Genomic DNA, 26,049 nt, shown 5'->3' on the forward strand with positions numbered 1-26,049 from the left:
CAGTGACAGAAACTTTCAGTGTCTTGCAACATTCAGCTCAACACTTGTGTACTTATTCAGGATTAGTAAGAAAATGAATATGGATAGTATAGAGATCCCACAAATCATGCAGGGGAAGGTAAGACTAATTATTGCTATGGACAATAGGGAATGTAGGCAATTACCTGAGAACTCTGTTTTATATGTAATAAAATTGATGTGGGATAATGGGAAAAAGCTTAAACAGTGGATGAGTTTTGAGCCTTTGGTAGATTATCAGCTGCAGAACTAAGAGTTTTAAAATTTAGTTCAGAGTGGTCTCTCAGATCCACTTGATACCCTCCAAGTACTTCAGTAACCTGGAAACTTACAGAAATGCCATTGGCACATTGAGGAATCTCCACTGTCAAAATATGATGAGTTTATAATTCCCCTTCCTGACCTGATGCATGGTGGTAAGTGGAGAGCCCCAAATCTTCATTGAAAAGCAGATGCTGGGTAATCAGGCAGGTTCCTAAGTGCTTGTATTACTGCTTGACTAGTTAAGGATTTTATCTTGGCAAATAGAAACTGCCATTAGAGGGTGAATATTTAGGGTTGCCTAGGAATAATTAAAACTGAATATTAACTGTTTTAAGTGCCAAAACTTTGGCTGGTTGTGTTTTAAAAACCCAGGATAGAGTGTTATGGTGATTTTTTTTTTGTAAAGTGATGTATTGTCCCCCTAAATTTAGATTTTTCCCATGGAATTTATTTAAAGTAGGGTCATGCCTGGATATGGAAAGGACAATATAGGCATTTGGTTTGAGAATGACTTGACTTTTTTTATTTCCTGAAGAGTCCTTGAAAAGAGTAAAGCTCTGTTTGTTTGTTGTTGTTCTTGTCTATTAAAGGCTATGGCTATGAGCATGTGGATAGTTCCATGAGAGGAGAAGAAAGACACCTGGCTATAAAGAACTTTGGACAGCAGCCCATTTTTATTTTTCTCCTAAGTACCAGGGCAGAAAAGCCACATAATATTGATGAAAGCAGACAAAAAAGGACTGGTGTAGTACTTTTACATCCCAACCACTGGTGCATTTTTTCATAATTCTCTGAAAGGTGAGGTTATTACCAAGGAGTATAATAAAAGGAGAGAATCAAGGCAGTTGACATAGCATAGTATGTGACTTCTACTTTGGAGCTCTTTTCTGTCCAACCAATCTAAGCTGTAATGTCACAAAGAAGTGGAGGCTGGAACCTGATCTTATTAGAAAGTAATTCTGATCTGCTTTGACCTGTGATTTTTTTTGTGTGTGATTTTGAGGAAGTTTTATTTATGTTCAGTGGAGGCAGCTCTCCTTCCCAGCTGTGAATTTGGAAAATAAGATAATCTTGTTTCTAGTTGCCCCTCCTCCATGAGTACCCCTGGAATAGTGTTTTAAAGTTTAACAAACATTTTGCTATTAAAATGTGATCATAGTGAAACTGCCAGCTATTTGTAATTATTATTAAATTTTCTATATTACTTAAATCATAAATATCATATGACATCTGAGTTGCTTTGTCAGTTATGGGGTGCTCTCATATACTATTAAATAACTTGAAATTAGTTATGGGAGATGTAATTTTCCTTACATCCTGAATCAAAAAGACCTTAAATCAATTTTGAATTCATAATCTGAGTCTCATTTTCCTATTTATAGACAATAATTCATATGGAATACATATAGGAATACAAAAAGGATGTGTGTCCTTGATGAAAGAGAGATTAATATATTTATAAAAAGAAAGTTCAGACTTATTTTTAAAGCATTTATCAAGTTCTTTGTTCTATATGAGTATATAAAAGAAGTGTTAGATATAATCCTTGAGTATAAGGAGATTATTTCTCCTGCATATGTCTTTCGGTCTAATAAACTCAATAATAAGATATAATCAGCCTCCTTTGGCCTCAGTCTCTTCCAAGGTCATGTTCCACACCCTGCATCAGAGCCATTCATTCAGTTGTCTCATGGTTAGTCTTAGGGGAAACTTGCAGGATCTGGTCAACTGCATCATCAGGTTGGGAGAGGAATTCCATTTGTGTTATTCATATTTAGAGAGAAGATATTTGAATCATCTAAAATTAGAAAGAAACCTCTGCTTTTCCATTAATCTCCCTGGAGGCCTTAGTAGATTATCTAGGATCTGAAGCAGTCCTGGATGTTAACCTTTCCAAACACTGATTGTCATATTTGTTATCACATTTTTGCTATAGTTCTGCTGCATTTTCATTTAATGGGTTTCCAACTTTCAAGAGGTGAGTTTATTACCACATTTTGTCAGCAGGTGGCAGTGATAGCTTATGACTATGTCCCAAACATCTAAATACAGCTTAAAATATTCCCCTTAGTGAAGAAGGGTTGCACTAGCCAACTTCAACCCAAGAGGAAGATAATTTTTATGGGACACATTTTTAAGTAAAACAATTGCCTAGGTAGTAGTAGGATATAATGGATAAAAAGTTTGTGGAACCAAGTACAGTAGTGCATGCCTACAGTCCCAGTTACTCAGGAGGCGGAGGCAGAAGGATGGTGTGAGCCCAGGAGTTCAAGGCCAGTGAGGGCAACATGGCAGAATCCTGTCTCAAACCTAGGAGTAATAACCACAGATTCTTAAATATGGGCTGCAGTCCTGACTCTCAACTTCTAGTGGTGCAACTTCAAATAAGTCCCTTAATCTAGCTGTGTTTCCATTTCAGTGTCTGCAAAATGAGAATTATACTGGAAAGGATGCAGAGTTGTGAGGGTTGAAAGTTATTTTATGTGAACATTTTTCAACAATGCTTGGTGAATAGTAAAGTAGAAGTATAACTGTCATTATTGGATATAATTTAGCATCTATCAGTAATCAGTCATTATTATTTATTTTTTCCAACTCTAATTTTATATGAAGGCTTTAAATGAGAACATTCCTGCCTGACTTTTCTTGATATCCAGCTGGGAGTCAGTAGTCATTAGGAAGAGGAACATTTCATTCAGTTCTTGGAACAAGTGCTTGTTTCAGCAGTGAGCTATAACAACCCTGGGAAGAATAGTCTTCTCTGTACTAGTTTTCACATTAATCAAAGAGAATGCTGTAATTTGCCTTCATAGTAGTCTAAATTCCTGTAACCCAAGGTACTTCCTTGACCCTTTTTCTGCACCACTGAATAAAGACAAAAAAAGTTGTTGCATTGAGTGTTTCTGCCTTGAATTAATTTTATGACATTGTCTTTGATTAATGTAGAAACCAATTCAGGAAGACAAGTTCATTTACTCTAGTCAGAGACATGTATCATCCCATCTTCTCATTAACAGATGTCAGGGTCCTCCTATCTTGTAGCTTGCAAGTGTGTTTAAGTGCTTTTCTTAATGCACATTGCAGACCTCTCCTTTTTTAAATACATATTTTAGTTGTAGATGAACACTACTTTATTCAGCATTTTTGCCAATGTGACTAAAAGACCTGACCTGAACAACTATAGAGGAGATAAGTTTATTTGAGTGCTTATTGTTTCAGAGGTCTTAGTCCATAGAAGGCTGGCTTCATTCCTTGGGGCTCAAGGTGAGGCTGAATATCATGATGAGAGAGTGTGGCAGAGGGAGGCAGCACACATCATGATCAGAAAGCAGAGAGAGACTCCACTTTCCATATATAAACTATATATCCCATATCTATGCCCCAATGAACAAGTTCCTTCAGTCACACCACACCTGTCTCTAATTACCAATCAGTTAATCCCATTAGGGATTTACTCACTTTTAGGACAAATCTATAATCCAATCATTTCTCCTCCAAACCTTCTTGCATTTTCTCATATGTAAGCTTTTGGGGGACACCAATTCTAAACCATAACAGACAATATCTTTATTTTCTTTATTTTAATGAGGTGCTGAGCATTGATCCCAGTGCCTCAGACATGGTAGGTGAGCACTCTGTCACTGAGCAACAATGGCAGACCCCAGACCTCTCATTTTTGGAGCTGTTTTCTGAAAGAGCCTGTGTCCTTATTCACAGATTTTTCTAAGCAAAATCCAATCAAGATTTTCAAACATGGCTTCACAGCATTATATTGTGTCCTTTTCTGCCCCTTATCTCTCTTTCTGTTATATTTGATAATTAATTTTCCCAGGTCAGGCAACATGAGGTGAGGTGGCACATTTGACCACTCCAGGGCTCCAGATTTGGGGGCAGAGATGTCAGCCTGAAAGAGGAAACCACTCAGTTGGACTGATGTCAGGTGTTCAGTATGACCGAGTCTAGCCTTGTGTCTGCTTTCCAGTTTCTTATTTGTGTGTTGCTGATCATACTTCTATTTTGCGTGGTTTTCAGGTGTAATTGGCATGAACTTAACAGCACCAGATACTGTTATTTTTGTTGACAGTGATTTTAATCCTCGATATGACTTACAAGAATGTAGTCCTGACAACAGTGTCATACTGGGAATTGAGAACCACTGTTTTTTTTTTTTTTTTTGTGGTGCTGGGGATCAAACCCTGGGACCTGTGCTTGCAAGGTGATCACTTTACCAACTGAGCTATCTCCCCAGCCCACCACTGGGTTTTAACCCCATTTTGGCACTGACTTGCAGAGTCATGTTCAGTGGGTCACATGATCAATTCAGTCTCACTGTTAAAAAGAACACTTAAATTGCAAAATAATTAGAAGAAACTTTTAGGCTTTAGTTAGAATCTAACTCAATTTAAAAATGGAGTTAAAGCTGGTATGGTGGCACATACCTGTAATCATATTAACTTGGGAGGCTGAGGCAGGAGGATCGCAAGTTCAAGGCCAGCCTTGGCAACTTACTAAAACCCTGTCTCAAAATAAAAAATCTTGGGGCTGTGATTGTGGCTCACTGGGAGAGCACTTGCCTAGCATGTGTGAGGTAGTGGGTTGAATTCTTAGCACTGCATATAAATAAACAAATAAAGGTCCATCAATGTCTATAAAAAATTCAAGTAAATACATAAAACATTTTTTTATGAAATGCTAAGAATATCTCATTGGTAATGCTCCCGTGGATTTGCTTCCCAGTACCATGAAAAAAAAATGGGGTTAAGAGGTTGTGGAATTACCCTTTGACCTCAGGATAACATGCCTGCCAGGAGTTGTCCTTGGCTATAAATGAAGCTCCAGTTGTGGTCACTTCATCATTCTTTCCCTGACTCTTTTGGGAAAGGTTCAGAGAGAAGTTGAGGCCAGATCTAACAAGTGCTCAGGTCAAAGTGAGCAATGTCCTTTGAATTGTTTTCTTAATATGGTCTTTGGTTCTGCTTCCTTTTTGCTGTATTTTTCTGGCATGTTTTCCCCCCAGCTTTGCAGACTCATAGCACACTGCTCTCACTTGACTTACATACAGAGCTTTGAAAGTTTTTGATTGATTGGCCAAGACACTGTGGACGAATTAGTTTATAGGAAAGCAGCTTCCAAACTGCAGTTCACCAACATGATCATAGAAGGCCATTTTACTCTTGGAGCCCAGACATCTTTGGCTGATGCTGACCTCCAGGTAAAATATGTTGTTCTTTTATTTCAAGTCCCATGATTTATAATCAGTACTCTCTGAGGATGTGAATGCAAATAACAAGTACCAGCATTAACCACACTTTGTCTCCAGTTACACATTAGTTTGTTAGCCTAATTCACACCCACGCAGTACCTACTACATGAAAGGTGTCATAGAAGCTAAATGAGTGTGGTACTTAAAGGCAGAGGAAATAGAATAAAGAGAATGGGCTTTAAACAGTCAAATTTGGATTCAGATTATACCTTATCACTTACTGGATGTATGACTTTGAGCAGGTAACTTAACATAATGGATATAATCTCTTTGGGGTTTCATTTTTTTAATTGCAAACAAATGGGAAACATGTTGTTTCTCTGTACATGGTGTAAAGGAATACCATTTGTGTAATCATAAATATATATAGGGTATTGTTGTTTGATTCATTCTGTTATTTTTTCCCTTCCCCCCACCCCTCCCACCTCTCTTTTCCCTCTATACAGACCTTCCTTCCTCCATTCTTGCCCCCTCCCTAAACCTAACTCTAACCCTAACAATAACCCCTCCCACCCCCCATTATGTGTCCTCATCCACTTATTAGTGATATCATTCGACCTTTGGTTTTTTGAGATTGGCTTATCTCACTTAGCATGATATTCTCCAATTTCATCCATTTACCTGCAAATGCCATAATTTTATCCTTCTTTATGACTGAGTAATATTCCATTGTATATATGTACCACGGTTTCTTTATCCATTCACCAATTGAAGGACATCTAGGTTGGTTCCACAATCTGGCTATGGTGAATTGAGCAGCTATGAACATTGATGTGGCTGTATCTCTGTAGTACACTGATTTTAAGTCCTTTGGGTATAGGCCAAGGAGTGGGATAGCTGGGTCAAACGGTGGTTCCATTCCATGTTTTCTAAGGAATCTCCACACTTCTTTCCAGAGTGGCTGCACTAATTTGCAACCCCACCAGCAATGTATGAGTACCTTTCTCCCCACATCTTTGCCAACACCAGTTGTTGCTTGTATTCTTGATAATTGCCATTCTAATTGGGGTGAAATGGAATCATAGGGGGGTTTTGATTTGCATTTCTCTTATTACTAGAGATGTTGAACATTTTTCCATATGTTTTTTTTTTTTTTCACAGTCTGTGCAGCTTTTATTTCAATCAGGAAGTAATCAAATAAATCTATATACAGTTTAAAAACAGTAGAAAAGGTAAGTAAAAAGGCCCATGGTCCAACTGGCATGGGGACAAAGGGTGGGCTGGGCAAGCGTCGTACCTGGCACCCAGAGAGGAGCCTGGGCATGGCCCTAGCCACAATGAGACAGGGTCGAGTTGAGTAGAGGGAGGCTCATGGAGTGCAGGGCAGGGAGGGCACTGCCTGGCCATGTGACTCTGTCTACCTGCCCCTACAGGGTAGGAAGAAGCTCCAGGGCCACCCCCTGTGGCCAGCTTGGCTCAGACAGGGCCACCAGAAGCAAAGGTCTGGTCTGGAGTCTGTTAGCATGTCCAAACCTTCACAGTGCTATCCATAGCTCCTGAGAAGAGCCGGCCCCGGGACACAGCCAGTGCGGTCACACTACCCTGATGGCGCAGTAGAGTCTGGGTGCAAATCATGTTATCCATGCTCCAGACCCTGAGGGACCGGTCATAGGATGCACTGAAGACTTTGGTCTGATCTGGTGTCGAGATGACCGCCAGGGCATACACAGTGCCCACATGGCCTGTTAGGGTCCGCACCTGCTCCTTGGATTCGATATCCCATACATGGATGAGGTTCTTGTAGGTGCCACAGACAATGTGGTGATTCGTCACAGCGATGGAGTAGACGCTGCCACCAGACGTCTGCAGGACATGGATGCAGTCGAGGGTCCGGATGTCCCAGATCTTGATGGTCTGGTAGGAGCCACTGTACAAGTAGCTCTGGGCTGCCACCAGGGCCCGCACCCAGTGGTTGAGGCCTGTGAGCTCCTTCTTCAACTTTAGCTCAGTACTCATGATGTCCCAGACCTTAATGGCCTTCAGGGAGCCACTGAAGAGCATGTTGTGGGAGGACACGAGTGTGCACACAGGGTTGTCGTGGGCCCGGATGGTGTTCACTTTCTGCAGGTTCTGGATATCCCATACAATGATAGTGCAATCTGCAGAGCCACTGTAGAGTTTGCATCCCTGGATGCAGAGAGCTAGCACGATGCCATCATGGCCCTCCAGTGTCTTCTGGCACTTGTAGGTGGTACAGATGTCCCACACCTTGATGGTCTTGTCAGAGGAACCACTGAAGAGCAGGTCACCCATGGAGTAGACACAGAGACACCAGACAGGGCCCTGGTGGCCAACAAAGGTCCCTTTGCACTTGAAGATCTGCTGAGGGTCATAGGATACTAGGATGCCCATGTTCAGCCTTGCATTGATGAGGGACAGCTTATCATTCAACATGGATGCATCCCTCCGGAATTCCATGAGGTCCTCGCTGAGTTTGCTCTGATTCTCATCCAGGACATCAAACTTGAGCTCGAGGCTCTTCTCTAGCTGGTCAATCTTCTCAGAGAGCTTGCCCAGCATGGAGCGCAGGAAGGCTATCTCCTGGTCCTTTTGTGACACGGCCACATGCATCTTGTGGAAGCGGTCATCTGTCTGCTGCAGGAACTCCTTCAGGCCCTCAAACCGGCACGTCTCTAGGTGTGTCTCATATGTGTCCTGGTTCCCAATGAAGGTGCACCCGTACTTGGAGTGAGGACACTTGATGTGCTCGCATTCTTTGAGGTGGGCCTCCAGGTTCATCTTGAGGAGGGGTGGGCAGCTGGGATTGTTGGGGCAGCGCACAGGCCTGTAGTCACAGCTGCCCTCATGGTCCTTCCGGGCACTGAGCTTTATGGTGAAGGGGCACCCCCGGGGGTCCACCATGAAGACACTGGGTTTCCCTGCACCCACCACACGACAGCCGTGCCTGCAGTGGATGAAGAGCTCCCCGATCTGTTCGGCTACTGCGATGTTGTTCACCACCACTGTCAGCTTGGCATTGTCCACAAGACACTTCTCTGACTTCAAGGCGCATCTCCTACAGAACGTGTGCCCACATGTGGTGATCACAGGGTCCTTGAACACAGCACAGCAGAGTTCGCAGCACAGCTTCACTGAGGGCTGCTCAGCAAATACCAGTGGCTCCGGCTCCTTTTCCTCCTCGGGCAGTGAGAACGTGGAGCGCAAGGACATGCTGGACTCGGAGTGCAGGGAGCGGACGGAGATGGCTGAATCGGAGCGGCGAGGGGTGCTGATGGGGGGCATGCCGTCCTCCATCCCGTGGGGAGTAGGCGAGGGTGCTGGAAGAGGAAGGTGTTCTGCGGTGCTGCTTGTATGTGCTGAAACCATCAGCTTTTGTGATGGTGGTGACAGGTGAGAAGGCGGGTCCAAAGGTTTCCATTCTGGTCTAGGAGAGAAGGAGGAGCCTTGGCCTTGTCCCCGGAGGGAATGTGGACATGCACCAACACACTTACCCGCAGACTGGCGTGCTTATGTAGGGATACCCAGCACCATGCTCGGGAGGCATCCCCGCCTGCAGGCCTGCTGGGCAGGGGTACTCTGGAAGCTCTGCAGTCAGTGCCAATGACTGGAGCATGGGGGTATGAAGAGGGCAGACCCTCACCCTTGGGACACCCCTTACCCCGGTGCTGAGGTCTGGGGAGGGAAGGTTGGCAGGCGCCCCAGAGAAGCGGTTGTAGCGGGCGCTCTTGCCTGTGCTCATGCTCTAGAGAGGCATCCAGGGTCCTTGGGCAGCATTCCCCGCCCGCGGCTGCCCGGGAGCGGCAGCGCCACCCGTTAGCTTCATCGTGACCCCGCGGCCGCCGGCCGGGAAAGGGACAGTCGCTGGAGCCGGAGGCGCCGGCGCGCGGGGCCCGCCGGGACTTGTAGTTCGCCTCCATATGTTTGTTGATTGCTTGTAGATCTTCTTCTGTGAAGCATCTGTTCAGATCCTTAGCCCATTTGTTGATTGGGTGTTTTGTATTCTTTGAGTAGAGTTTTTAAGTTATTTATAGATTCTGGAGAATAGTGCTGTATCTGAAGTATGATTGGCAAAGATTTTCTCCCACTCTGTAGGCTCTTTCTTCCCATTTCTGATAGTTTCCTTTGCTGAGAGAAAGCTTTTTAGTTTGAATCTATCCCAGTTATTAATTCTTGCTTTTATTTCTTGTGCTATGGGAGTCCTGTTGAGGAAGTCTGGTCCTAAGCCGACATGTTGAACATCTGGACCTACTTTTTCTTCTATAATTTGTAGGGTCTCTGGTATGATTCTGAGGTCCTTAATCCATTTTGAGTTTAGCTTCGTGCATGGTGAGAGATATGGTTTTAGTTTCATTCTGTTGCATATGGATTTCCAATTCTCCCAGCACCATTTGTTGAAGAGGCTATCTTTTCTCCATTGCATATTTTTGGCCCCTTTGTCTAGTATGAGAAAATTGTATTTATTTGGGTTTGTGTCTGTGTCCTCTATTCTGTACCATTGATCTACCTTTCTATTTTGGTACCAATACCATGCTGTTTTTGTTACTATTGCTTTGTAGTAGAGTTAAAGATCTGGTATTGCAATACCCCCTGTTTTACTCTTCCTGCTAAGGATTGCTTTAGCTATTCTGGGTTTCTTATTCTTCCAGATGAATTTCATAATTGCTTGCTCTATTTCTGTAAGGTGCATCATTTGGATTTTAATTTGAATTACATTGAATCTGTGTAGCACATTAGGTAGTATGGCCATTTTCAGAATATTCATTCTGCCAGTCCAAGAACATGGGAGATCTTTCCATCTTCTAAGGTTTTCTTTAATTTCTTTCTTTAGTGCACTGTAGTTCTCATTGTAGAGGTCTTTCAGCTCTTTTGTGAGATTGATTCCCAAGTATTTTATTTTTTTCGAGGCTATTGTGAATGGGGTAGTTTTCCTGATTGTTCTTTCCAAAGATTCATCACTTATGTATAAAAATGCATTAGATTTACATGCATTGATCTTATATCCCGCTACTTTACTGAATTCACTTATGAGTTCTAAAAGTTTTCTGGTGACATTTCCTGGTTCCTCTAAGTATGTAATCATATCATCAGCAAATAGGGATTGTTTGAGTTCTTCTTTTCCTATTCATATCCCTTTAATTTTTTTGGACTAATTGCTCTAGCTAGAATTTCAAGGACAATATTTCATAGAAGTGGTGAAAGAGGGCACCACTGCCTTGTTCCAGTTTTTAGGGGGAATGCTTTGAGTTTTTCACCATTTAGAATGATATTAGCCATGGGCTTAGCATAAATGGCCTTTACAATGTGCAGGAATATTCCCACTATCTCTATTTTTTCTAGTGTTATGAGAATGTAGGGGTGCTGTATTTTATCAAATGCTTTTTCTGCATCTATTGAAATAATCATGTGATTCTTAACTTTAAGTTTATTGATATGGTGAATTATATTTATTGATATCCTGATGTTGAACCAACCTTTCATCCCTGGGATGAAACCCACTTGATCATGGTGCAGTATCTTTTTAATATGTTTTCGAATGCGATTTGCTAAAATTTTGTTGAGAATTTTTGCGGTGAGGTTCATTAACGATATTGGTCTGAAATTTTCTTTCTTCGATGTGTCTCTGTGTGGGTTTAGGTATTAGTGTGATATTGGCTTCATAGAATGAGAATGGGAGGGTTTCCTCCTCTTCTATTTTATGGAATATTTTGAGAAGTATTGGAATGAGCTCTTCTTTAAAGGTTTTGTAGAACTTGGCTGAGAACCCATCTGGTCCTGAACTTTCCTTTGTTGGTAGGCTTTTGATGACCTCTTCTATTTCATTACTTGAAATTGGTCTATTTAAATTGTGTATGTCCTCCTCGTTCAGTTTAGGCAATTCAGATGTCTCTAGAAACCTGGTGATGCTTTCAAAATTTTCTATTTTGTTGGAGTATAGATTTTCAAAATAGCTTCTAATTATGTTTTGTATTTCAATCGTGTCTGTTGTGATATTTGCTTGTTCATTTTGAATTTTATTGATTTGGGTTTTCTCTCGTCTTCTCTTTGTTAGTGTGGCTAAAGGTTTCTCAATTTTGCTTATTTTTTCAAGGAACCAACTATTTATTTTGTCAATTTTTTATATTGTTTCTTTTGTTTCAATTTCGTTGATTTCAGCTCTGCGTTTAACTATTTCCTGTCTTGTACTACTTTTGGTGCTCGTCTGTTCTTCTTTTTCTAGGGCTTTGAGCTGTAGTGTTAGTTCTTTCATTTGTTAACTTTTACTTCTTTTATTAAGTGCGCTCCATGAAATAAATTTCCCTCTAAGTATTGCTTTCATAGTGTCCCAGAGATTTTCTATGATGTTTCTTTGTTCTCATTTACCTCTAAGATTTTTTTAATTTCCTTCCTAATATCTTCTGTTATTCATTCATCATATAATACCATATTGTTTAATCTCCAGGTGTTGAAATAGTTTCTGTTTTTTACTCTTTCATTTATTTGTAACTTCAATCCATTATGATCTGATAGAATACAAGGTAGTGTCTCTATCTTCTTGTATTTGCTAACATTAGCTTTGTGGCATAATATATGATCTATTTTAGAGAAGGATCCATGTGCTGCTGAGAAGATAGTGTATTCACTCTTGGTTGGATGGTATATTCTATAAATATCCGTTAGGTCTAAATTATTGATTGTGTTATTGAGATCTATGGTTTCTTTGTTCAATTTTTGTTTGGAAGATCTGTCCAGTGGTGAGAGAGGCGTGTTAAAATCACCTAGTATTATTGTGTTATGTACTATTTGGTTTCTGAGATTGAGAAGGATTTGTTTGACATACATGGATGAGGCAGTGTTTGGGGCATAGATGTTTATGATTGTTATATCATGCTGATTTATGCTTCCCTTAAGCAGTATGAAGTGACCTTCTTTATCCCTTCTGACTAACTTTGGCTTGAAGTCCACATTATCTGAAATGAGGATGGATACTCCAGCTTTTTTGCTGAGTCCATGTGTATGGTATGTTTTCCCAGATCCTTTCACCTTTAGTCTATGAGTATCTTTTTCTATGAGATGAGTCTCTTTCAGGCAACATATTGTTGGAACTTTCTTTTTAATCCAATCTTCCAGTCTATGTCTTTTGGTTGAAGAATTCAGGCCATTAACATTCAGGGTTATTATTGAGATATGATTTGGTTTCCCGGTCATTTGGTTCATTTTTAAAATTTTTATTTATTTATTTGACATGACTTGGTTCTTCCTTTATTTGACAATTCCTTTAGGATAATTCCTCCCTTTTCTGATTTGCTTCTTTGTTTTTCATCTCTTCCTCATGGACTATTTTGCTGAGAATGTTCTGTAATGCTGGCTTTCCTTTTGTGAATTCTTTTAGCTTTTGTTTGTCATGGAAGGATTTTATTACATCGTCAAATTTGAAGGTAAATTTTGCTGGTTATAAGATTCTTGGTTGGCATCCATTTTCTTTCAGGGCTTGAAAAATGTTGTTCCAGGCCCTTCTAGCTTTTAGGGTCTGGATTGAAAAATCTGCTGATATCCATATTGGTTTCCTCCTGAATGTAATTTGGTTCTTTACTCTCACAGCCTTTAAAATTCTGTCTTTACTTTGTAGGTAGGTATTTTCCTTATAATGTGCCTTGGTGTGGGTCTGTTGTAATTTTGGGTATTTTGAGTACTATAAGCCTCTTGAATATGATTTTCCATTTCATTCTTCAGATTTGGGAAATTTTCTGATATTATTTCATTGAATAGATTGTTCATTCCTTTGGTTGGTTTCTCTAAGCCTTCCTCAATCCCAATAATTCTTAAATTTGGCCTTTCATGATATCCCATAGTTCTTGTAGATTCTGTTCATGATTTCTTACCATCTTCTCTGTTTGTTCAACTTTGTTTTCAAGGTTAAATATTTTGTCTTCAATGTCTGAGGTTCTGTCCTCCAGGTGTTCTGTCCTATTGGATATGCTTTCTATGGAGTTCTTAATTTGGTGTATTGTTTCCTTCATTTCAAGGATTTCTGTTTTTTTTTTTTTCAATATCTCTAACTCTTTATTGAGATGATCTTTTGCTTCCTGTATTTGCTCTTTTAATTGTCGATTGGTGTGATCATTCAATGCCTGCATTAGCTCTTTCATCTCATCATTCAGTGCCTGTGTTTGCTCTTTCATCTCATTGTTTGCTTCACTGATCATTTTAATTATGTACATTCTGAACTCCTTTTCTGTCATTTCTTCTGCCATGCTGTCATTGGGTTTTATTGATGTAACATCTAGATTTGTTTGGGGCATATTCTTCCCTTGTTTTCTCATGTTGTTCAGGTATCAGTGGACTGCTGAAATATTGCAGATTTCCTCTATTGACTTATAATATCCCTGGAGATTTCTAGCATATCCCCTCTTAGCCTTCAGTAGGCTGAAGTCTTGGAGAAAGTTAATAGTGTGGTGCTCCACAAGGAAGCTGCCTCTCTAGTGGTGGTGGCCTTCAGGTGGGGTATATTTCCTACTCATGGGCAGAGGTGCCTCCACTTGTTGACTGATGGTCGTCCAAAGGGGAAATAGGCTGCGGGCTGAGGCAAGGTCTTTTTGCGCCGTGTCTCTGGTTTTACCATCCTTGTGGGGAAACCTCACCTGGCAGGGAAGACTCACCTGGTGGGGAGGTCTCGCTGGTCAGTTCCTCTCCTAAAGGTTCCCCTCTGTGTACAGCTACCACCTGGGCTGGGCTGCCTTCCTCTTCTATGTTCCCAGGTGCCTGGACCTACCTCCTGTGCCTGGGAACCTCACCCTTCGCAGACGAGTCTCCTTAGGCTGCCTCTCCTCAGAGAATCTTCCCGCAGTCCTGGAACCTTCATTCCACCCCTTAGCGTGTCTCTATGCGGCTCTTCCACCAAGAAGCCGCCTCGGTCCTGGGACCCTGCTCTGCACCTAATCACCTGGCTATGTGGCCCCTCCTCTGAGCAGCCACCTGGAGCCCCATACAATTGGTCCGAGTCCCAGTGACCCGCCGCACGCTTCTTCCTGCAGACAGCCACCTGTAGCCCTGGGCAGTCACTCCGAGTCCATATGTGACCCACCCCATTCCTCCTCCTCCTCCCGGTGGCCCCCCAGGTGTTCAGGAGTGGTCACTCTGTGTCAATCTGAGTCACGCTGAGTCCACGTGACCCGCTGCATGCCTCCTCTGGGCAGCTGCCCAGAGCTCTTGTGCAGCCACTCAAGACCAAGCAACCCATCACGTTCCTCCTCCCAGCAGCCCCCAGTGTTCAGGAGTGGTCGCTTTTAGTCCAAATAACTCACCACTCACCTCCTCCTCTGAGTAGCCACCTGGAGCTGCAACACAGTCCAAGCGACCCACCTCACTCCTCCTCCTCCTCCTCCTCCTCCTCCTCCTCCTCTGGGCAGGCCCCAGTGTTCAGGAAAGGTCGCTTTGAGTCCAAACAGCTTGCCATGCAGCTCCTTTTCTGGCAACTGCCGGTAGCTCTGGTATAGTCACTCCGAATCCTAGCGGCCATGCTCCTCCTCCTCCTGTGGGCAGGCCCCTGCATTCAGGAGTGGTTGCTCTGAGTCCAAACAGCTTGCCGAGCAGCTCCTCCTCTGGCAACCTCCTGTAGCTCTGGTGCAGTTGCTCCCAGTCCAAGTGCCTCGCCATGCTGCTCCTCCTCCTCCTCCTCCTCCTCCTCCGGGAAGGCTCCAGTGTTCAGGGGTGGTCATTCTGAGTCCAAACAGCTCTCCTCACTGCCCCTCCTCTGGGCCACTGCCCAGAGCCTCAGTGGTTGCTTCGAGTCCAAGCGCTGTGCTGAGCAGCCTCCTCTATGATGCTCCCAGTTGTCTGAGTTCACTGCTCCAGCTGGGGGAGGGGTGTCTTGCTGGGCAGCTCTACTGCACAAAGTTCCCTGTGTTCCGGGACTACCGCCCCATCTGGGACACCTTCCCAATGGGAGAGACTCACCTGGCTGCTTTGAGTTGGTCCCAAGTCTCTCAATATCTCCTTTTTTGAATCCTGAGTCCTGGAGCAACATGAAATGCAGCCACCCTCTAGTCTGCCATCTTGAAAACCTCTCTTTGGTGTTTCTAAAAATGAGTATGCCACTAGTTCTCTCAGAGAGAATTTATTTGTTTGTTTGTTTTTTTTTTTTTTTGGTTGTTGGTTTTTAAAGAAGTTGACTTAATCAATAATGATTAATTCCATACCTCCTCTTTAATCCCAGACCTTTATGCAGTGACTTACAGTACTCATTCTATACCCAGAGGAGGATGAACAAGACTGGGAACTCAAAATTATACCATAGGATATATGGATGAAAGACTAGAGTTAATTTGCTTGAGGAAACAAAAATTAGATAGGAGTCAAATGCTGACTTGGAAGATTCTGGAGAGAGCTCTCTTTTGGAAAAAGGCTTAGAGTTATTCCATAGCAGCAGCTTTTGAGCTAAAATTAGAATCCGTAGTATAATGTACCCTAGATTCTTTTGAGGAATTAGATACAGAGGATCAACCCCTAGGATTTTGGAATAATTCAGGCATGAAATGAGTAAGAAATAGCTGTCAAGGACAGTAGCTATGGGAAGGTCTGCTGTAGGAAACATTGCAGAGAAGAAATGACAGGAGTTGATTGTTTTTTTGAGGCAGGGAGTGAGAGAGATAGCAAATTCAAAGATGACTTTAAGGCTTTAAGCCTGAATGATGAGAATAGAAATTAGGAAGATAGGTGGTAAAGTGTTAGGAAGGTGAAAATAATGTAGGCTTTAGTCAACATGGTTTGTAGTAAAAATCAATGTAAATTACCATTAGAGGGAGACTCTGAAAAGGAAGGGATTTTATTTAGAAAAGTTCACAGGATAAACCAGACTTTAAGAGACCAGCTATCAAAAAATTCAAGAGGTATGCAAAAGGAGAAAAATTACACAGTATTATAAGCAGAATTATCAAGTTTACAATAAGCTCAAGTGTGGGTTAAAAAATAGCAGTTTTCTCTCACACACACCTGTATCTTTGCACATCAGCATTGCAGACAGGGATCAGTGGTACATTTTTTATGGAATCATAGACTTGCAGGAAAAGTTTATAATATTTTGGGTACTAGAACCTGAAAGAAAAACCCTAGGTTTTGTTTGTTTGCTTGGTTTTTGTTTACCTTAGGGAGTAACTGTGGAGTCTGGCTTTTTCTATATTTTTAGTGTTCTGCATACTCATCTGTCATGGTGGCAGGGCAGCTGTGCATTTTATTTTCACACTATTGAAGAAGCAATTACAAATGTAAAGTGAAAGCTTGAGAGAGGGGTAGGTATATACTGTAGAGGTCTAAATACATTTCTTCACAGAGCCTTGAGAGATGAGTTCATTGTGGGCTGTTGTGAAGGTGAACATATTGGGAGTTAGAGGAGATGAGGTCTCAGATGCTCAAACTTTTCCCCAGTGGAGGGAACTCCAGGCATTCAATTAGGGGTTTCCCTGTGATGTGGTCTACCAGCACATCATTGTGAAGTGCACAGGCACAACTCCCTGCTGTAGGTCAATATAGACTACTGGCTGTTGGAGAGAAACTTGGTGGGACTTTATGCCCAGGCCAGGGGCAAAAAAAATCTCATTCTGTTTCTGTATGATTTTTTTCCTCTCCATCCAGAAAATGAGTTATTTATGGTTTCCAAGGACAAGGGTAATAACTCACTACCTTGTCTCAAAAGAAGCAGGGCATTTTTTAAATTATTAAAGAATCTAATAATAAAAGACATCATTCTGATTTGATAAATATAAGCAGTGTAGAGTGGTGAAGTCCTGAAAAAGGAAAACAGGTTCTTTATCCTGCAAGGAGAGGGACATATATAGATGTAGTGAACATTTATTGAATGCTTACTGTGTGCTAAGCATTGTCTGAGGTGTACTTTTTCCAGTTGTTTTATGAAGAAGAGTAATAGAAGAATGATATAGACAATGTCTTTAAAATTTTTAAGAAATTTTCCAAAACATCATTCAGAGCCACTCTAATCCAAGCACTGTGTAACTTACAACAACACCCTCTTAATTACTATAATATATTATATTTTTTATTTTTGAAAAAAAGGTAGTTCCTTAAAAACATATTGTGAGTGCTCAATAGCAAGGGAAGCCAGGAGATTTAAGTCCAAAGGAGTGGAAGGGAGGATCCCAGTATGAACTGAGCTTCATCTTAAATACTTGGTTTTCTTCTGCTTTGGTTACTAAGTGCCAAAGCCATTTGCCTTGGTTTATATATATGTATAATTATATTTTATGTTTATATATATATAAATATATATGTATATATATGTTAATGTAAGTAATCTATCTATCTATCTATATATATATATATATTTAAGTATATGTCTCTCTGTGTGTGTATACACATATCTACTAAGGCTAAATATAAATATATCCAGGTATGTTCTTGCTTAGTTTTTATCTCCAGTGTTTTTAAGCTACAGAATACCTTTAAGTTTTCCAGTTAAAAAATAGACAGTCTAGAGATAACTAACCTAAACTAAAAGGGCAAAATGCAAATGAGGGCCCATCATGTGGATCCCAATTGTTTCAGAATTTTTAAGTGATAGTGCTTAGGGAGGTGTAAAGTTGGAAGTAGCAAGTGAAAACCAGGTAATACTATCTATTCTGGGTGGTTCCTGTAGCCTTAGGAAATAGACAGAGTATCCCTTAGGGAGGAGTGAGAGGAAAGGGCAGGATAGGGAGTGCACAGGACTATTCAGGGACATTGAAATTAATAAAGGGACTTTGGGCCTTGGTGATCAGGATTGTTATTGTTTTTCCAAGGTGGATTCCATAAAGTAGTGAGGTAGGAAAGCAACTTGGCAAAGGAAAGGAGTCAGCTTATTGTGAAGTGAGGTACTGAGTGGCATCTTCTCTTTCTAAGAAGTTTGACAGTGAGAGGTAGGAAGGTAGCTAACAGGGTCACTGACTTCTATCAGGACTGCTGGAAGTACCTGTAAAAAATACTGATGAGAGGTGTTATAGAAGATGCAGAAAATCATTTTATTCTTACCATCCCCCCCAAAATAAAAGAAATTGGTGACTAAAAAGTTTTTTTGCAGTTATAGATAATTATCAAAATCAATAGCTCTGGTCATCATTTATCACCTTTATGCTTATTCCTCATCTAACCCCACAATAGCCTGGTTGAAGTCATCTGCCATGGGAGAGAAGAAAGTTCACAAGGGAAGGAATGTGCTTGGAGTCACTTAGACACTCAGCAGATCACCACATCCTGATGTTTGTTTTCATAAGAACTAACTGGATTTTTTCTTTTCCCCATTCAAGTTGAGTGAAATACTTAAATTTGGCTTGGATAAACTGCTGTCTTCTATGGGGAGCACCATGGATGAGATGGACCTGGAGTCCCTCCTGGGAGAGACAAAAAATGGCCAGTGGGTTTCTGATGCCTTGCCTGCAGCTGGAGGAGGGAGCAGAGAGCAGGAAGAAGGAAGTGAGTTGGGGGTCAGGATGAGCAAATGGCACAGTTAAATCAAACAAGGGCATGAGTGATATGCATTACCATAGGAAGTCCTGCATCCTACTCCCTGAGACCTCTTTTTCCTACCCAGCTCTATGGTCTTCTTGAGCACATTCTTTAGGCTTCTTGATCCAATAAATTGAAAATATATCTGGCTGTTCCCATGTGGCTGAACTTTGAATCCACGTTTTAGACACCAGATTTGAAGACATCAGTGGACAACTCATTTTATCCGTAGACAAGTCCTGTTTTATTATCCTTGGAAGATGCACCATTACAGCAAAATTGTCTGTTTAAATTGAAAAGACAGGGATCCAAGGGCTCATGGTGCTCCCATTATTTGGTGTGTGGTTCCCTTCAGTTCCCCCACATTGTGGTGCCCTGTAAGAACCATAAGTCCTAGGCTTTTGGAGTATTGAGAGGGTTTCTATTCCTCTAGTCAGTCCCAGCTGGATACTTGTGTTTTGGTTCCACAGCTCTTCTTAATAGGTTTTTATTTTCCAAAGTGTTTGTGAACATTTTAACGTACCATTTCCTCATATAGCTTTTTAGAAATCCATTTATTGTCATTTAGCTGTTTCAGGTGAGAGAAAAAAAATGTGTGTGGTCATATTTTTAAATTATATTTGATGACTTAGTATCCAGTTTACACCCTTTTCTGTAGTCATCTATATTAATTTAATTTTATTTGCTAGAACAAAATAAAATTACAATGTTTTCAGAAAGATGATTGTATATCTTCACCTTCCTAAAAACAGGTATTTTTGCAGACACTCTAACTGCCAAAAAATTATCCAGTTTCATTAAAATCTGTAATGTTGTCTTCAGTGACCATGTCTTGATTCTCTTTGTGGTAAATTGTTCTTCTGGCAGAATACAAATGAGGGTCTAGACCTGTGGACTCTGACTGCCTATTAGAAACAGACTCTTTAGTTTAATGTTTAATGATGTTTAATGATGCAGCATCATTAAAAATAATGTAAATAAACATTAAAGATAGTAATTAGAGGGACTGGAGAGATAGTTCAGTCGGTAGTGTCGGTGAGCTTTGTAAGCTCAAGGCACTATGTTCGATCCCCAGCACTGAAAAAAAAGATAGTAATTAGAGCAGCCCAATCAAATTTAAGTAAAAAGTAAGGTTGCTTTATATTTAATGCTAAAGTTCTTTAAAAAGCACATTTACATAGTACATTGAGAAGTTCATGCAGTATGATGTTATATATGTTGATCATATTTGACACATCTAAGCTCTTTATTTTTTCCACTTGTTGATAGAGTGCCTCACTGAAATCCCGCTGCTGATTTAATTAGCAAATGCCAATTAGTATTAAAGCTGGTTAGATTAGGGTAGAAGTTTGAAGCAGTTGATCTCTTGAAAATGAAAATGTTTTGCTTTCATACGCTATAGAAAAAATATACTTAGAGCTGATTTTATAATGCTGTGAAAATACATTATTTGGTAACGTGCTATTAAATACACTTCACTTTTTAATCATTACCTTACCTATCTGTGGTTACTGTTCTTGGCTGTTTATCACTTGATTCATGATTTTGGCAGATCACCCAGCCTCATTAGGCCTTTGTGTCTTCATCTGTAAAATGGTTCTCTTAATGTCTTCTTTACTCTTTTACACAACTGCAAAAATCAAATGTGGTAATAGACGTGAAATTGCTCTGATAGTATAAAGTGCTACTTAAGAGTACTATATCAGCTGGGAGTGTCGATCAGTGGTAGAACTCTTACCTACCATGTGTGAGTCCCTGGGTTTGATCCAAAAATTAAGGAAAGAAAAAAAATCATACTATTGTCCTTGTTGTTTTTGCCATAATTAATTGCAAGCCCGTTTTCTCTCTACTTTTCTATATGTTGGAGGCCGCTGCCCTGTAGGGCCCACAGTGGTGGCTGGCCTCGCCCTATGGCGCCTAGAAGCCCAGCTGCAAGTGCTTTCTATTGGCTGACTGATCTCCTCCGCTTCCATGCTTAGCTCGTGATCAGTACAACACCTCATTACCCACCATTAAGTCTCCACGAGCCAAACGCCTGACCCATTAAGGAGATTGGCTGTTATATCTCAAAAAGCTGCATACTTTGCGCGGCGGTGGGAGCAAGCAAGGCAAGGAGGGCAGGCAGCAGCTGTGGGACGAGAAAGGAGGAGAGGCGGCCGTGGTGCAACAAGAGAGGAGGAAGAGAGAAGTGACAGCTGCACGAGAGAAAAGAAGGAGAGAGAAAGCTGCACGACAAGAGAAGAAGGAGAGAGAGAGAGCTGTGCGACAAGAGAAGAAAAAGAAGACGGCAGCGGTGGAGGAGGAGGAAGAACGAGGCACTCGGCTCAGATGTTCTCCCATAAAAATAAAGACCTTAAAACTTCAATTGAGAGCTGAGTCTTCATTGTACTCGCTAGATAAGGCACTATATACCTTAATCTACTGAAAAGAACATACTGATCTTAGAATCAGATAAACCTACCTTTTCATTTTGTAGCAGAGAGAATTGAGAAATCCTTTAATCCCTGTGTGAATCTCAGTTTCCTCTTTCATAAGGGGGGTTAGTTATACCAGGATTGAGGTAAGAAACATGAAGATGCTTTGTGAGATCTACAGGGAATATTATAAATCTAAGGAATTATTTTTTGTGATTTTTTTATTTTCTCATAGATTTGCCCCTTTTTTAATATTATAGAAAAAGGGGATAAGAGTTAAGTATTAAAAGTGTGTTTGGACTAAAAACATTGAGATTTTATTAGGGGATCTTAAAAGTTAGTGATATTTGCACTGGGAATATTTGTGGAATGAATGAATGATTTGAGACTCAGCAGTGTAGAGGGATCCAGCAGAGATTCCCACATCATGCAGGGTGGACAAAAAGGGTTTAAGCCAATTTTCTGTCCTTTGAAAAGTGAACATGTGTAGAACCCAAACTCATCAGTATTGGTGCAACAGGGAATGAAATGCCTTCATCATAGCTGGTCTTGACCCATTTAGAGTATGAGCTATTTTCTTATTTACCTAGTTATTGCTTTAAATAGCATTAACCTATTTTTCAATGTCTTAACATTTCTTGCTTTGTGTTTTATATTCTTAGAGGAACATGTATTTATTTGAAGGTAAAGATTATTCTAAAGAGCTCAGTAAGGAAGACAGAAAATCCTTTGAACAAATGGTGAATCTTCAGAAAATTCTTTAAAAAATAAAAAAGTCAAGAGGGCTGGTTACTCCAAAATAAAGGCAGTGTAAGTGCTGTAAATTTGTGTGAGATTATAAATTCTTCCAAACTCTCTTCCTATAAAAGAACCAAAAATAATCTCAGTATCATTTTTGTTCTCTTAGGATGATTTAGAAATAAGCATCTCTTGAAATGTAACAAATTAACTGATCCCTAGTATAAAAGCTATGTAAAAATCTAGCATGAAAAACATTAATAAGGTGAGTATATTATACAATTTATTGCAGGTAAAAGCAGCCCTGTTCCTCTTATAAGCCACCCCTAAAGGGATTACCATATTAAATAAAAATATCATATCCTGTTGTTGATAATCATGATTCTGTTTCATTAAGATATGATGGCAATCACAAATGATATGTGTAATGTTCACAGTGTTTGGTGCTTAAAATGTACTTTCTAAATGTTATCTATCATTAAAATAATCATGCTAAAATACTCTGTATTAAAGGAATTACACATTTATAGAAAGCTTTGTGTTAAAATTGTTTAAACTTTAAATGGTACCCTACAGTGTATACTTCTAACCAAGGAAAAAATTATCTATTTTGAATTACCTTATTGCTCATGCAATGAATCAAAATGACTGCACTATCCATGCCAATACTTTGGCTGAACTTAGAACACAGTGACCACCATGCCAATGAGATTCATAATATGAATAGTAAATTGAAGTATCTTGCTGCCAGTGCGCGCCACACAGGGATGCAGTATTTTGTGAAAACCTAAGCATGTTGTCTCTGTAGAAAGTCTGCTTTGTGGATGAATGAAACTCATGGAGGAGCAGGAAATTCCTAACCTTCCTGGCTTTGGATCTTGTCCTTCCTACAGGTTCTTAGCCCAGGCCTCTTGGAGGGGTCTACCAAAAGGAAGAAGATTCTGAGCCTAGACAAGCTGGAGGAAAGACAGAAAAAAAAAAAGACAAGAAGCAGCAGCCAAGATAAAGAGACTAATAGAGGAAAAGAATAGGGAAAAGGAAGAAGCTGAACATAAAAAAATTGTCTAGAGAGTATTGTTATTGCCAGTGACATAGATATTTTGGTCTCCTCCACTAGAATCACTTAAAAATTAAAAAAACCTATTAATCTGGTAGTTCTTGTTGGTAACAGAATACTTTCTTTTCTTTTGGACTAGTGTTTGAACCCAGAGGCACTCTACCACTGATCTATTTCCCCAGTTCTTTTTATTTTTTATTTAGAACCAGGGACTCACTAAGTTGTTTAGCTGGCCTCCAACTTGTGATCCTCCTGCCTCAGCTTCCTGAGTAGCTAGGATCACAAGTTAGCACCACCACACCCGGCTTCACAGAACACGTTTTAAAAAAGATTCAGCTTTAACATTTAGTCTACTTTAGTTAGAAGTCTTGAGTGCCTAAAGCAGAGGAGATGAATTCTATCGAAACAAGAAATTTTAAAGGTTTTATTGTAGCTAATGAAGAATCATTTATTTGAAAAGTCACTTTTAGTCATGTTCTTAAAAACAGAGACATTTGGTGGATGCTCATTATTGAAGTGTAGTCAGGAGACAGGCTAATCAGTAAAACTTGTTTACTTTCAAATGAGCAAAAAATCTTTGCCAGGGTCCAGACATAGCAGTGGTCAGGGGTCTTAGGTGGATGGGAGGTGTTAGCATGTTGGAGAAACAGCACACAGAGACATCAAGTGTTCTGAGGCTGAATCTGAATCTTTATCTTTCTGCCAGCCTTTTTATAGACATTTTTCTTTAGTAATGATTATATCATTTTATGGTTAGTTTAAAATAAGAAAAACCTTCAAAAGTTCAATCTATACTTCTTCTCAAAGTACACATTCTCTGTGTATGACAGTCCAGACCAAAACAACCTTATTTCTCAGCTAGATTAAAACAACCTTGTCTCCCAGCTAAACTGAGGGCATCATGATCTGCCAGGCTTCAACCTTCAGAACAAACACATCACTAGATTTTCTGAGAAACCACCCCACCATGAACTCCAGTGTTTAACAGTGAAAAGGTTTTACTATTATTAAAGGGCAAAGAAATCAATTTATAGTTAATATTTAGTCTATTCTAATTTTATATAATGGTGGACTACAATCTTATTCTGATTCTCAAAGAATTAGGCTAAACATAGGAAAAGCACAAGTAATATTTATGACTAACCTAAATGTTTTTATTATGTAAAGTATCTCTAGAATCACCTACTAAAACTAGGAAAGCAACAAAGGCTAAACACTGCATCCAAGCTCTTTATACATCTATTATTATACTAAAGCAATAACAGGCTCCTTTAATCTCAAGCACAGTTACAATTGTTTATTTTCACATATTAATCTATGTGAAATACTGCTAAATTTTCATTGTGCACTATTTTGTGTACCAATACAGTAAAACCTTCCTGATGTTTTCCAATAAGTTTCTAATGATATATTGATTATTAATATTAAAAAGCAACTACACATGGAGACATGCCACGCCTATGGCCCCAAAGAGGGAGGACAGTCAACAGAACCATGTCAAGTGTTGAATCCTCTATTCCAACAGAGCCATGTCAAATGTTGGAGTGTCAGGAAATAGATGTGGCAAAATTTCAGTCAGGGTGAGTTTCTAATTACATTTTACTTGGTGGTTATTTTTTGTGAATAGCAGTGCAAAATGTGCTCCAAAGAGAGGTTAATTTTCTTTTCTTTCTGTCGAGTTAAAGGATGGCTTGGTAGGAGTCCAAATATTACCAGTCCTTCTGCTTGCCCTCTGAGGTGATCGAGTCTGAGGACCTTGAGGATGGGGAAGATAAGAGTGCTCCCTAATTGGGTTACTATGATCCAGACTCAACCTCCATCAAGTATGTTAGTGGTGATGTCACACACCCTCAGGCAATGACAGAGGGTGCTCTCATGGTGTACGGTATAGGTACGAGAAATGGTGCAGGACAGGGATTGTGCCTCAGTCCTTATGGTGCCAATAAATGGAGAAGATGAGTCTAAATCATGACTTAAGTGTGCTGGTCCCAGTGCAATATCATGTGGTCAAGAAAGCATGAATTGTAAAATCAGTAGATGTGAATTTGACTCTTGGCTCTTTGGTTTACCTCATTGAGTTACCTACTTTCTCTAAGTGTGAGCTTCCTAATATATACTAATGGGATAATACCTGTCCTGTTCTCTGCATAAGTTTTTTTTTTTTTAAGATGGTGAAATGAGGCTACATCTTAGAAGAAAAATGCATTCTCTGAGAAACTCCTTGTGTGTTCCCCTCACAACCTCTGCATGTTCTGTATCCTCTGCCTGGATCCTTATTTTCTCTAGTCATATCAAGCACTATGTAAATGTCTGCCTCTCAGAAAGGTCTCCCCTGATCACCTAATATAGAAGAGTTTACATGCCCCCTCTTTTACTCTTTGTCCTCTTTCTACCCTACTTACCTTTATTACCTCCTCATATGTTAACATGTATATATATATCTCCTTGAATTAGAAAATAAGCTTAATAGAAGAGAATTGTGTATGTGTATGTGTGTCCACTGCAGTAGCTCCAGTACCTAGAATGATGTTTGATATGTAATACATGTAAACAAATATTTGTGGTATGAATGAATATAAATACAACGTGCTGACCCAGTATGTTAATGAAAGCTTGAATGCGTCATTTAGCTTTTCCTCTTCCTGACAAGTCAAATGGGAGTTGTATGATTTGATATTAACGCACTTGCTCACTGTTATGCCCCCCCACTCTTCACCCTTCCTTATTCACCTCCCCTAGAATTAGAGACCCACCAGAGATTTTTTTTTTTCATTCATAACACTCATTTTTGAGATACCTTTCTGTTATGATGACCAGGTATATCTTTCAGAAAACCTGAATATATTTGAGAATTCAACTATGAT

General features: G+C 40.2%; 1 protein-coding gene and 1 pseudogene across 2 annotated transcripts in view; one reads left to right on the forward strand and one right to left on the reverse strand.

Annotated features, from left to right (window-relative positions):
• LOC306642570 (chromodomain-helicase-DNA-binding protein 1-like) overlaps positions 1-23,196 on the forward strand; it is a 72,310-nt pseudogene extending 49,114 nt beyond the window's left edge. Inside the window, exons 7-12 of the transcript in view lie at positions 873-1,025; positions 4,315-4,398; positions 5,316-5,494; positions 18,778-18,947; positions 22,055-22,200; positions 23,022-23,196. The product of the transcript in view is annotated as a chromodomain-helicase-DNA-binding protein 1-like (transcript). The remainder of the gene's footprint in view (positions 1-872; positions 1,026-4,314; positions 4,399-5,315; positions 5,495-18,777; positions 18,948-22,054; positions 22,201-23,021) is intronic.
• On the reverse strand, positions 6,628-9,387 carry LOC306643245 (E3 ubiquitin-protein ligase TRAF7-like). Its single transcript, XM_079109267.1, is given in 3 exon segments — positions 6,628-8,798; positions 8,800-8,930; positions 9,165-9,387. Coding segments are annotated over 3 exon segments (2,007 nt in total). The 5' UTR covers positions 9,246-9,387; the 3' UTR covers positions 6,628-7,003.
• Positions 23,197-26,049: the final 2,853 nt, after the last annotated feature.

Source organism: Sciurus vulgaris (genome assembly GCF_902686455.1).
Source record: "Sciurus vulgaris genome assembly, chromosome: 13".
Taxonomy (NCBI): Eukaryota; Metazoa; Chordata; class Mammalia; order Rodentia; family Sciuridae; genus Sciurus; species Sciurus vulgaris.